Source organism: Corvus kubaryi, unplaced genomic scaffold (assembly GCF_017639235.1).
Source record: "Corvus kubaryi isolate FWS band 111438036 unplaced genomic scaffold, C.kubaryi_AGA036_p1.0 37397, whole genome shotgun sequence".
Classification (NCBI taxonomy): Eukaryota; Metazoa; Chordata; class Aves; order Passeriformes; family Corvidae; genus Corvus; species Corvus kubaryi.
In genome coordinates, this window is record NW_024581136.1 from 2,760,385 (window position 1) to 2,772,520 (window position 12,136).

General features: G+C 39.6%; 1 protein-coding gene across 3 annotated transcripts in view; it reads left to right on the forward strand.

Annotated features, from left to right (window-relative positions):
* Positions 1 to 11,961, forward strand: part of PXYLP1 (2-phosphoxylose phosphatase 1) — a 49,910-nt gene extending 37,949 nt beyond the window's left edge. For 2 of the 3 annotated variants that reach the window (XM_042042204.1, XM_042042201.1), the window contains 3 exons: positions 640 to 766; positions 8,652 to 8,791; positions 10,184 to 11,961. In XM_042042204.1, coding sequence (XP_041898138.1) covers positions 640 to 766; positions 8,652 to 8,791; positions 10,184 to 11,115 — 1,199 coding nt within the window. In that variant the 3' untranslated portion in view covers positions 11,116 to 11,961. Of the gene's footprint in view, positions 1 to 639; positions 767 to 5,911; positions 7,303 to 8,651; positions 8,792 to 10,183 lie in introns of those variants that run through there. The other variant, XM_042042205.1, reaches the window with a different exon arrangement.
* The last annotated feature ends 175 nt before the right edge of the window (positions 11,962 to 12,136 follow it).

A 12,136-nucleotide genomic window follows, 5' to 3' on the forward strand; every position in this document is an offset into this window, starting at 1 on the left:
AGGGTTGGGAGAGGTGTAGATATTTAATGTTTGAATTGTAATTCCTGGTGCAAGTCGGCTGCATTTCAAACAGTTGACTTGGAATTCTGGAAGAAACCCCCCACAGAAGCAATTAATTTTGGAATTCCAAGCCATTAGACATGGTCAGCTAGAAGGCATATTTGCATTCTTTACCCCACAGCGGCTGCAGCGAGTCTGAATGAAGTCTTTCATTAGCATATCCTACTAATGCTTATCAAATAAATCACAAACTAGTATATCAAAAAGATCCAGATTAGACATACTGCAAAATCCATCATTATGATGGGGACTGGAAGAGAGGCATTATGTAAGTGGAATAAACTTATTGTGTTGACAGAGTTCAGTGCTTGAATAATGTTTTGTGTGGTTGGTGGACTTCAGATGTACTGTGGAGATGTGCTAAGAACCTCAGTCTTGTATAACGTGTCTTGCGATCTGAAGTGAAATCTTTCTTGGGTTGGTAAGTTGTATTTTCCTAGGGATGTTTTCTTTCACTGCAATACCACAGCTATCAAGCTAACTATACCTGCTTTTTTTATTAAAGAAAGTGTATGCAGGTAGCAACTTTTTTCTCTCTCTCTTTTTTTTTTGTTTTTGTTCTCCCTTTCTTCACTTTAGGTCATGCCCCTCATTATTTTAAGCTGGTGTCAGTTCACGTGCTGATTCGACATGGTGATAGGTATCCTCTATATGCCATTCCCAAGACAAAGAGACCTGACATCGACTGTATGTTGGTGCCCAGCAGGTAAAATTCTTGGAGTTTGTCTTTACTAAGCTCTTTTTTTGCTTGAGAATAATTTTTTTCCTCTTCAGGAAACAAGTTGTGCAGCCTGAAGCACATTGTGACTTCTGACCATTGTGTATTACCGTGGTTTAAAAAAACAACCCCTGTATCAGTGGTGCACAGTATTTTCTGTGAAACAACTATTACATGTTACCAGTTCAGACCAGAGTAAGTTCTTCATGTTTTTTTAAAAAGCAAAAGCTATTTAGTTGGATATTTAGGTTGCCATTCCTCTTAGAAAAGTTTCTACGTTTTGAAAATGTAAGTGCGTTGTTTGAGGTGGTCTCTTCCATTTCAGCCCAGCATGCTTCCCTTCATCTGAATACGAAAAGCTCTCAGGCAGTTCAGCACTACCATAAGAAAATTTATATTTGTATTTTATATTATTTTTTCTTTTGCTCTTCAGAAATCTAGGCTATCAGAGTTTTCCCTTAATGATTTGGGTCAAAATTCGGGAAAAAATGGGAGTTGTACATTTAACTATTAAAATAAAAATTAAGAGAAAGTGCTACTGTTTGTTACTTGAAAACTACCCCTTTCCTGTAGTTACCTCTCACTGTTTAGAACTGTCACATGTAAGTTGTGTCTAACTGCCACTAAAACATCATTTTCCTTTCTGTTTCAGTATAGTGCTTCTGTCTAACATCATGTCTTTGTAGGTTGCTGAAAACTCTTATCACACCTGAATCACTCTGAGTGCAGATATGATCTGAACTGCTTCTTTGTGGCAGAATCTTCTTTTTTGTTTAGATTTTATTCACTGATACAGATAAATTATAGTGTACAGCAATAGAAAAAACCAGTGATGATGTAATTTCCCAACATGGCTTCTTTGATTACATGTAAGTACTTTTAAGTAGGATGATGATGATGATGACTTTTCCAACAGAGGACTTGCAAGTGAACCTACTGAATACTTAAAAGAAAAATAACCAAGATATGTTAGCAAAACCTCTGGACAAATCTACCCCTTCATGCTGCTGTCTCCTCAGCAGCGTCAGGTGTGGAGATTTCAGTGGCTGAGGGCTGTGTGTTGTGTTCCTGCCTACATCGCTCAGGAAAAGAGGCACAGTAGGTACACAAAGCAGTGTAGATGGACCATAACTACCTTTTTCCAGAATGGCATGAAGTCTCCTCTGTCTTTAATTCCACACCAGAAAAGCAAGAACGTTGTTTCTTTATTCACAAATGGCTTTACTCTTGTGCTGGAGGTGTTAATGCCACACTGAAAGTGCATTTCACCTCAGTGCCTGGGAGGATCATGGAGCAGATCTTCATGGAAGGAGTTTTTAGGCATGTGCAAGACAAGGAGATGATCCAAGGCAGCCAGCACAGCTTTACTCAAGGCACATATGCCTGACCAGTCTGGTGGCCTTCTATGATGGGGTGGCTGAGACAGTGGTCAAGGGAAGACTGACCAGTGTCATCTACCTGGAGTTCTGTAAGGCTTTCAGTGTGGTCCCACATGGCATCCTTAACTCCAAATTGGAGAGATGTGGATTGGAAGGGTGGACTGTTCAGTGGGTGAGGAATTGACTGAATGGATGCAGAGGTGATCAGTAGCTCTATGTTCAGGTGGAGGCCAGTGATGAGTGGTGTCCCTCAGGGCTCTGGGACTGGTGCTCTTCGATACCTTCATTACTAACACGGACAGTGGAAGCAAGTGCATCCTTGGTAACTTTGCAGTGACAAGAAATTTGTGTCCAGCTTGAGAAATGGGTCCATGAGAAACTCCAGAGGGTCAAGAAGTTCCCCTGGGTCAGGGCAATCCCAGACATGGGGACAGACTGGGAGAAATCACTGAGAACAGACTTGCAGAAGACTTGGGCATTCTGGTGGATGAAAAACTGAACATGTGTGCACTGGCAGCCCAGGAGGCCAGACATTGGCTGCTGCTTTTCTGTGTTCACACTTCAGCTTCCACCAAAGTGCCTGTTCTGTCAAGAGGTGTTATTCAGTGGTCTGATCCAACATCCTCCAAGAGAAGTTGGATTTCCTTGAGCGGTACCTAAACCCAGAAGCACTCTGTGTCTGCTGCAAACTGAGTGGCTTCCTGAAATGAGATGTGCATTCCTGAGATTGCAGAGAGGAGACCAAACTCCAGTTATCTGGAGTCCAGCCATAGAGTGGAGTGGGAAATTAATTTTTCTAACAAGATGGAAAATGAATCGTGTGCTAATAGCTGTGATAACATTTTTAATGACCTGCCTGTAAAGGGTGAGATTATTTCCAGCATGAAATACTAAGTAGAGAAATATGATCCAGATTTCTATTGGAGTTCCTAAAGGCTCTGATCGTCTGATCTTTCTTTATATCTGTCATGTTAGAATGTATGTGAGAGAGCTTTATTGAAAAGATGTTAACTGCAAGTGACAGTGTTGGATGAGTAGCTGTGTTTCTCAGTGTGCCACAGGAGACCTCAGTTTTGTATTTGTCAGAGAAGCTTTTATAGCTGTTTCCACTTCAGTTTCAGGCAAGGACTACAACATGAAGGCCCTGGAGTCAGAAAAACTATCCATAAAAGGCAAGGGAGTAGTGTGGCTTTGACACAGAATGACCAAATGGAGCAGTTAAGAGGGCACAGCCAGGCTCTGAGGAGGCCAGAGGGGGAATGCCTGTGGCTCTCACTGATTTATGAAGCATTAGAGCATCAGTGTGTAGATGACACAGCCCTTACCACTCACAGCCCCTGAACGACCTCGTCTCCTCAAGAACAGAATGTATGTAAAATAGCATCTCCTCTCCTAATTTAAGGCATCAGAAAGATTAAAAGAGTTGGCTCTGCACCATTCTGTCCAGATGTGTTAAAGCTGACCTTACTGAATAAATCTAGAATTCAGCCATTGTTTTGAATGGAACATTTATTACTTCAGCATCAGGAAGCTATTTGCTGTGTTTGGCTGTCAGGCTTATATTCCTTTGTGATGTAAATTGGGTGCTTGATTGTCAGTGTATTTATATGGGGAGTGTGACAGGGTCTGTAATTGCTGCCTTTGAACTGAGGGTTTCTTGCTGCTGTGCAGTTGAGTTGAGATGCCTGATGGAAAGTCTGGCTTGTTTAAGCTTTCTGGACTCACAACATCAGATAAGCAAGCTGCTCATATGCAGGCTGCTCTTTATTTGACTTGACATTCGGCTGATGGAATTCATTAATTAAGCAGATTATGCCACAGCCCCATGGACTTCTAATGGATATGCAAAATAGCCTTGAGGTCACGCTTGGGTTTTGTGAATTATGGATTGTGACATATAAATGTGGAATGAATATAAGCAAATGGATTAAATGCTTTGGAGATTCTTCCATCTAAAACTTCAATTAATATTATTATTATCATTTTTATTGTTCTGGATGCAAATTTCCAGAGGGAACCAAATAACACATACTTTCTCCTCAAGAAAATGACTTGAATGATGTTATGAAAATCCTTTCATTATAGTGTTCGCTTATGGGGTAAATAAATTAATCCCACACGTTTTTTTCCTTATGTAGCTCACATTTATAGTGTCAAATGTAAAAAAATATACAGTTTCTTCACTGAGTTTGTATATGAGAGAGAAGAAATGCTTTTTGGAAGATGCTGAAATGATTTCAGAAGACTGCTATAATTTGATAGTAAGCTGTGTTAATTAGCATATACTTGAAGGCATTTTGAGAGGTGTTGATGTTAATCATAAGAAGCTTAGTAACAAATACTGAAATTTTAGGTTCAGTATGCACATGTTTTGAAACTGCCACAAAAATGAGCTGGGAGGTGGGAGATGAGACAACCATCATACTGTGAGCTAAAGGGGCTGTGGGTTTGACTTGGGGTGAGGTCAAAGTAGGATCCAGACCAGCATCAGCTGAAGAAAGGTCTCCTGAGGCCTCTGCTGACTTTGAAGACTCAGAGCAGTGAAGTAGATGGAATTACAGAGCCATGGAATAATTTGGGCTGGAAGGGACCTCACAGATCCTCTCATTCCAAGCCCCTGCCAGGGGAGCACTCTGGAGTTTGTTATAAAAATGTAAAAACTGCGAGACCTTTGTGAATAAATAATCCCCAACAGTACTACTGCTGCCTTAGGATCTCTCTTGTAGACTACAGTGATCTATTGTTGGGTTTAGTGACTCTTTCCATTCATTTTCCTTCTAAAAAGGAAACTGTGTAGTCCTTTGATCTCACACTTTTTTTTTCTTTTTGCCTACTTGAACTTCACAGAAAACACATGTTATTTTTGCTTGAAGTTCTAAAATGATTTTTTGCATTTTAAGTAAAGAGAAAGGGACTTGCTTTTGGTACAGTTTGCAGGGAGAATCTTGCGTTGTACAATCACAGAAAGGTCATGTTTGTGTGTCTGAAGCCTGGTGTGGTCACATTTACTCACTGAGTGATGCACTGAGGGCTCTGCAACTCCTTGTGAGAAGCCTGGTCCTTTCAGCTTTTGCCATGCATCTCAACTCCTTAAGGAAAAAGGAAATTTTATTGAAGGATGCCAGCTCTGTTCCTGGCAGAAATACATAATATAGTTCAAATAGTTGTGCAGTATTTCTTTCCATGTACACTGTAGCAATAAAGAGGTGATATTTCAGTATTAAAGCATTTTAAGACCTTTGCAAATAAGATATTTAAATGTTGATTAAGGATTTAAGTGTTGGTCCATCTTAATGCTAGTGCATTACAGAGTATTAAATCTGGGATCTATTATCCCAGTGTTTAGTTCGTAAATAACAAAAAGGTCGCCTGAATTAATTATTTGAGGGAAAAGAAGCATCCTCAGTTTTGTTACAGATAAAATTTATTCTATTGTACATAAATAAAATCATTAAAAGGCATATTAACAGATTTTAAATAAAGGAACCAAATGTTAAAATTGGGAAGTGTGGCTATTGTTAGTGGGTTTAAGTGAAAAGCTGTTCCATTTTCTGACAAAATATGAAATTTTTTTTATACTAATACCTTTTGTAAATGTGGTAGCTTGCCATTGTAATGCCAGGAAAATTACAGAAGGATATCTCTTTAGCCCGTTTTTATTTTGTGATTATTTTAATGGAAATAAAATTTTAAGGGTAATTCAGTCTTTTCAACTGTACAACTGAGCAATTTCCTTTGCTTCCTGCTCCAACAGCCCCAGCAGCCTCAGCCGTGTTGCCTTGGATACTCCATCTCCTGCAGCATCAGTAAATTGGCCAATTCAACAGGAGGATTCATATTCTAAATAAAAGCCAAGTCGTGGTGTGGGAGGGGGATTGCTTTGTCAGCTGGGAGCCTGAGTGCTGCTGCAAATCCTGCTGCTGAGAAAAATGGGTGTTTGTTTGCCCAGTTGTACAGGGATATGTACTGAACAAGAAGTAAGCTTTGAATTTCTATTCAGAAAGATGTCCAACAGTCATATTTCACAATGCACTTCTGCAGGCATGTGCTTATTTTGTGCTCACTTTAAATACAGTGTAATCCAAAGTTAAGTAACTTGAATCTCCATATCTAATATTATTAATACGCTGTATTAATACACTGGAATATAAATTTGTCAATTATCATCTCTTTTTAAATTTTGTCTTGAAAGTTAATTTATTTTGCGTGCTATTTTTTCAGAAAATGCCTTTTGCAAAGTACAGATAAATACTTTGCTTTCTTCTTTCCTTCCTTTCTTCCCACAAGTGATTGCTGGCAGTTTTATCAGCACAGGTTGGATTCTGTTAGAATTCTTTCAGGCTTTTGTGAGCAAAGCAGAAAAAGAAGCAGAATGGATAATGCAGTTGTTCTAGTTTTCTATCATATGTATTTGCAGAACTTGTTAATTAAGTGAACAGCATTTAAGGAAAATTTTGATTGTCAGTTTATTCATGTGTAGAGTTTTGTGAAGTTCAAGATTTAGAAAATTGGTGGTTCAGCCTGCTACCTCTGTAATAAGCTTAAAAGGCCATTTGCTAATGGGTGTAATTTAATTTTCTCAACTTAATTCTTCCATTTTTAGATTTCACTGCTGGGCTGTGAAAATAGTGCGATGTACAAAATGTTCTCTTGGAAATTTTCTTCTGGAGCTGGAGTGAGCTTCTGATGTACGATTGTACAACAGGAAGCCTCTGCTGCTTGAGAAACGTAAACCAGGCTTCGTTCCTTTTTCTGCTTTGCAAATACTAATCTTTATTTGCCCTGCTAAAATTACAATGTACAGAAGAAGCTGTGGATTTAGAATATCATAAATTGGCTGGTTTTCCTTTAATTTGAAGTAAAAATGAAAAAATTAGTCTGATTTTTAATCTCATTATGCTTTTTGTCTCATTTCCTTTCTTTTTCTTACTGGCAGTTGTGGCATAATTGTAGCATTTTCCTGCCAGGATGGTTTTTTTCCTGAATGTAAATAAAATACTGGAAAATTCCAATTTTATAAGATGATATGAGCTACCTTTCTGTTGACAGACAGATTCTTACGAGCCCTCATGTCTATGCAGGCTGTGAGCATAGCTCTGCAAGAGGTCCTCTCATGTATGATAGTTTCTCAGCTGGCTCTTCTAAGTAAGCACGCATGTCTTTGTCTCAGTAAACTTTGATTCCAGACACTCAGTCCTGCTTTAGTGGTGTTACTGCTCCCTCTGGTGGGTCCTGCAACTTGGGTTTCTTTTTAAGACCTGAGGTTTTTATATCAAAAGTAGTTTATCATTCTAAAAAATGTAAATATGAACAGTAAACACAAGTCCCAGACTTCTGTAAAAGATCCCTGACAAAATTTATTTTCTATATATATTTTATTTTTTTAAGCACCACGAAAATATATTAACTGTATTCAAGCTGAACATCCTATTAAGACAAGAACCGTCTAGGGCAGAGTTGGGTTGCCAACAGTTTCTGATTTAGTTTTGCACAAAATTAGAGAGGTGACTGTGTGACCTTTGGTAACTGTTGACATTTAACAAAGAAGACCCCACTCATGTAATGCATTTCTGCTGTAGGAACATGATCACAGGTTTATTTTTTAAAGGTTCAGATTACCTTTGGGTTACATTGTGGGCTTTTTTTTGTACCTGTAGCTTTCTGCACAGCAGTACCACAGTGAGCTGAGTCTGTAGTGTATTTGAAATTTTCAGCACAGTTTGGGAGATCTAAGCATTCTTTCACTGACTTGAACTCTGTTTCAGTGAGTTAACTCAGACATTTTTGTGAATATCTCTTTTCCAGCTGCATTCATCACTTGCATGGTGGGGGTATCTTACCTGTGTAAGTGTCCAGCAGTGTTGGCCTCTTTCTTCCTGGATAAAAGTGCAGTACCCCAATTATTCCAGTTTTAATGGTACTTTCCTGTCCCATGTAATTGAGACTACACATTCTAATTGATTTGAGGCTGAAGGAAGTAGAAATAAAAGCTGAGATTGTAATCAGCTTTGTACATTACAAAATCTGAGAATTCCGTCAAGATCATCTATTTAAAATACTGGTTATTTGAACCCCTTTAGAATGTTACTGCCTTTGGCTGCACTGTTAAAGAGCGTTGGTACTTCAGAAACTGGAGAGAGGTTTGCAGGGTTTTTAAAGGAATTTTAAATCCCTTTTCTTTTTCATTTTAATTCATAACAGTATTAGTGACTGAATTCAAAGCAACCCCCAGATATTGTTCTAAATTGCTTACTGAAAGGTATCATAATTTTAACATGACATCTGTTTTCCTATAGTTCTTTGGTTGGTATTAAGTGGTTAGATTTCTTTTCCATACTTGGAAAAGTCCTGACTAAGAGCAGATGTTGTCTCAGTGGGAAATAACCTCACACCATGAAATTTCTGAGCTGACATATTTGGAATACTTGACTCTCTCGAGTTGCTTTCCCATACACTTTTGGAAGTTTTCACATTTTGGTTTTTTACCTCTCTAGGAAACCTTCTCATCCTCAGCTTGAAGCCTTCATTAAGCATATGTCCAAAGGGTCTGCAGCCCAAATGGATGGTTCCCTGAGCAGCCTGCCTCGCTTCCCCAGTCATTCTCTATGTGAAATGGGAGAGCTTACGCAGATAGGTGAGTTCCCATAGCAGCTCTGTCTCATCCTCTGCTCTGTAAAACACAGTCTGCTTGAAGAGGGATCTTCTAATTCTCTTTATATTGAAATAAATGCTTGTTTATGTAAACTTATCATGTTGGTCCTATCCTATGCTATGCTGGGATATGGATAAAGTATTAGACTCTCTACTGTAAAAGTGGCAGCAGTTGCAGAAACCATGCTTTGTCCTGTAGCTTGACAACTCTGTTACACACTGGTCAATCTTGGCATCTCTTTTAACTTTCTTTGTAGCAAGGCAGAGCACCTTTCCTTCAGGTTACTACACACCACACAGTTGCACTGTTACCCTTGTGACAAACAGCAGTGTTCACTCCCTCCTGAGGAAGATCTGGTGCTCTGTTACTGACAGGGTTGTGATTCAGAGGGACCCTCTGTCCCCTACAAGAGATGCTGATGTAGCAGACAAACCTGATGCTTGGTCTGTGGAAATGCTTTATACATCTCTTCCCTTGTCAGATCCTTGTGTGTTCTGGGATCCCTTTGGGAGATATCCTTGGTCACTGTCAAGTCTTGCAAAGTGATACCAGGAGGAGAAAGCAAGGCAGGACATCACAGAACGCTTCCTAACAATATAATGTTGTGTGTGAAATTGCACACAGTACATGGATTGTGTAACTGAGCTGGCATCTAGAGACTCCTGTGGCCTGTAGCAAGTTATGTAAAGGTGTTCTAGTGCATAAAGGGTTCATGCCCATTGCTTTGCTGCTGTGAGAGGTTAGTGCAAGAAATGCGAACACTGGAGTAGAGGTTTTTGGCACATGAGAAGGATACACTCTCCCTTTCCAACTGGATAAAGGCAGAGCTTAGCATAAATTACCAAGCAGTTTAAATACTCCCCAAAGGAAGATGGAGAAGGAAGTTCGATGCAATTACTGCACCTCACCACTGTTCTTTGAGTTTACACACTAGTTTACATTCTGTGTATTTGTTTCCTGACTGCTGGTGGTTTTATTGGCTGCCATAAATTTTCAGGGACACAGCATTCTCTGCCTGCCTGAAAACCTGACTCAGGTGCAGTCTTCAAAAACACCTTACTTTTATAGTCATGTTAGACACAATCAGTCTGTCCAAGGAATAAATATTAAACCACTTAAGGTTTTAAACAAATCTGATAGAACCAACTTCTTTTCTATATTTCAGGTTAGTTCCTAGAATCTGAGAGATACTGAAGAATAGCAGATTTCTCATGTTTCAGACAGTTTTCCTAATAGTCAGTCACAAGTGAAGTTCAGTTTTGTAAGTTTATAACCTTTTAACTTACTGTTCATTTATCAGTAAGGCTTCTAGCTGTAATTCTTTTTCTCAAAACTGCAAAGATTCTAATCATGTGAATTTGTTTCTAAATTCAGGGGTTGTACAACATTTGCGAAATGGACAACTGCTCCGAGAAATTTATATCAACAAACACAAACTGCTCCCTGGTGACTGGACAGCCAAGCAGCTCTACTTGGAGACCACAGGGAAAAGCCGAACCCTGCAGAGTGCTTTGGCGCTGCTCTACACCTTTTTGCCAGATTTTGACTGGAAGAAAATCAACATGAGGCACCAGTGGAGCACCATTTTCTGCTCGGGAAGCTGCGACTGTCCCATGAGAAACCACTACCTAGAAGAGGAGCAGCGCAGGCAGTACAGCTTACGGGTGAAAAACAACGATTTGGAGAAAATATATGTGGATATGGCAAAGATTGTGGGCATTCCCACCAGGCAGCTGAGAGCTTCTAACCCAATAGATTCTCTCTTGTGCTATTTTTGTCATAATGTCTCATTTCCATGTACCAAAACTGGCTGCATTGGTATGGAGCACTTCAAAGTAATCAAGAGACATCAGCTGGAGGATGAGAGAGAAAGACAGGAAAAGAAACTTTACTTCTTGTATGCACTATTGGCTACTCATCCTCTCCTCAACCAGACTGTCAATCGACTGCAGCGTATTGCAGAAGGCAAGAAGGAAGAAGTGTTTGTTCTCTACTCTGCGCATGATGTCACCTTGTCCCCTGTTCTCAGTGCCTTGGGCATTACAGAGGCCAGATTTCCCAGATTTGCTGCCAGATTAGTTTTTGAGCTGTGGCAGGATGGGAAGAGGCCCAAAGAACACTTTATCCGCATCCTGTACAACGGTGCTGATGTCACATTCCAGACCTCATTTTGCAAGGATCATTATAAACAGTCCAGCAAGCCAATGTGCCCACTAGAAAAATTTGTCAACTTTGTCAAGAGGGATATGTTCTTGATTTTTAACAGTACTAGCTACTATGATGCTTGTCGTAGGAGAGCACTGTAGAGAAGGGAGGAGGAAAGGAGGCAGTGTTAACTTGTGTCAGTGATCTGTTTTCTGGTGGAGGCACAACTCAGTTTTGTTACTTCTTGTACTTGTATGTGTAAGTACAGAAGGGTAATGGTTGAAGCATTCTTCAGATAGTTTTATTTTCATTCAGGCTGCAGATGGCCTTAAGTAGAAGAACAAATGCCAAGGGTTATGTGTATGTGTATGCTCAAAAATGCTGTTAACTGTTGTGATAAATCACGTGGGTGAATGTAACCTGCCGCTTGCTTGATAGAGTGAGAGAGCATAGACTTTGTGTTTCTCTGTTCCAGAGCAATACTTGGACAGCATAAGTTTAAAGCCAAAAGTACTTTTTTTTTTTTTCACCACCATCTCACTGCCATTTTAAGCAGTTCATGTCAGGGTCATGAATTCTAGGTGTCTACATTAATGCATTTTTAAGGAAATTTTGAATTTCCTTACTTGGAGGAAGCCTTCTGATGTTGTGGGGCAGGTCCGTAAAGCAAAGTGCGTGTATTTGTGTGTGAATACTTGCCCGAGCGTGTACAAATGAGTGTGTGCCTTTTGGCCCTCACAGACCTAGAAACCCTTGGCTATTGTTGCCAGTGCCAGAGAAGGGTGTACTGGAAAAGGGATACAAAACTCTACTCTTTGATCGCACTTTCAGCACTTTGAATAGTTGAAACACAGTCTAGAAACATGTAAAGGTCTTGTGGCATTAAAATATATAACACTAACAGCACCACTAAACCTGAGTGGGAAATTAGGGTTAGAAATCAGTTTTATGGTGAAGTGTTGGGCTCTTTCTCATTGTGAACACGTTCAAGCTGTTGTGCTGTGGAACAAATAAGTGTTTTAGGAATTTGCTATGGTGACTGCTTGAGACAGCTTGACTAAATACTGAGAAAAATTTGTAGTTGAGTTAGTATTTTTATGGACTAGGGAGCTCTTCTTTTGTAAGACCAGACTTGTTGTACTAGTTTGAAAACAAACCAGTGGGAGGCACTAAGTCAGAATA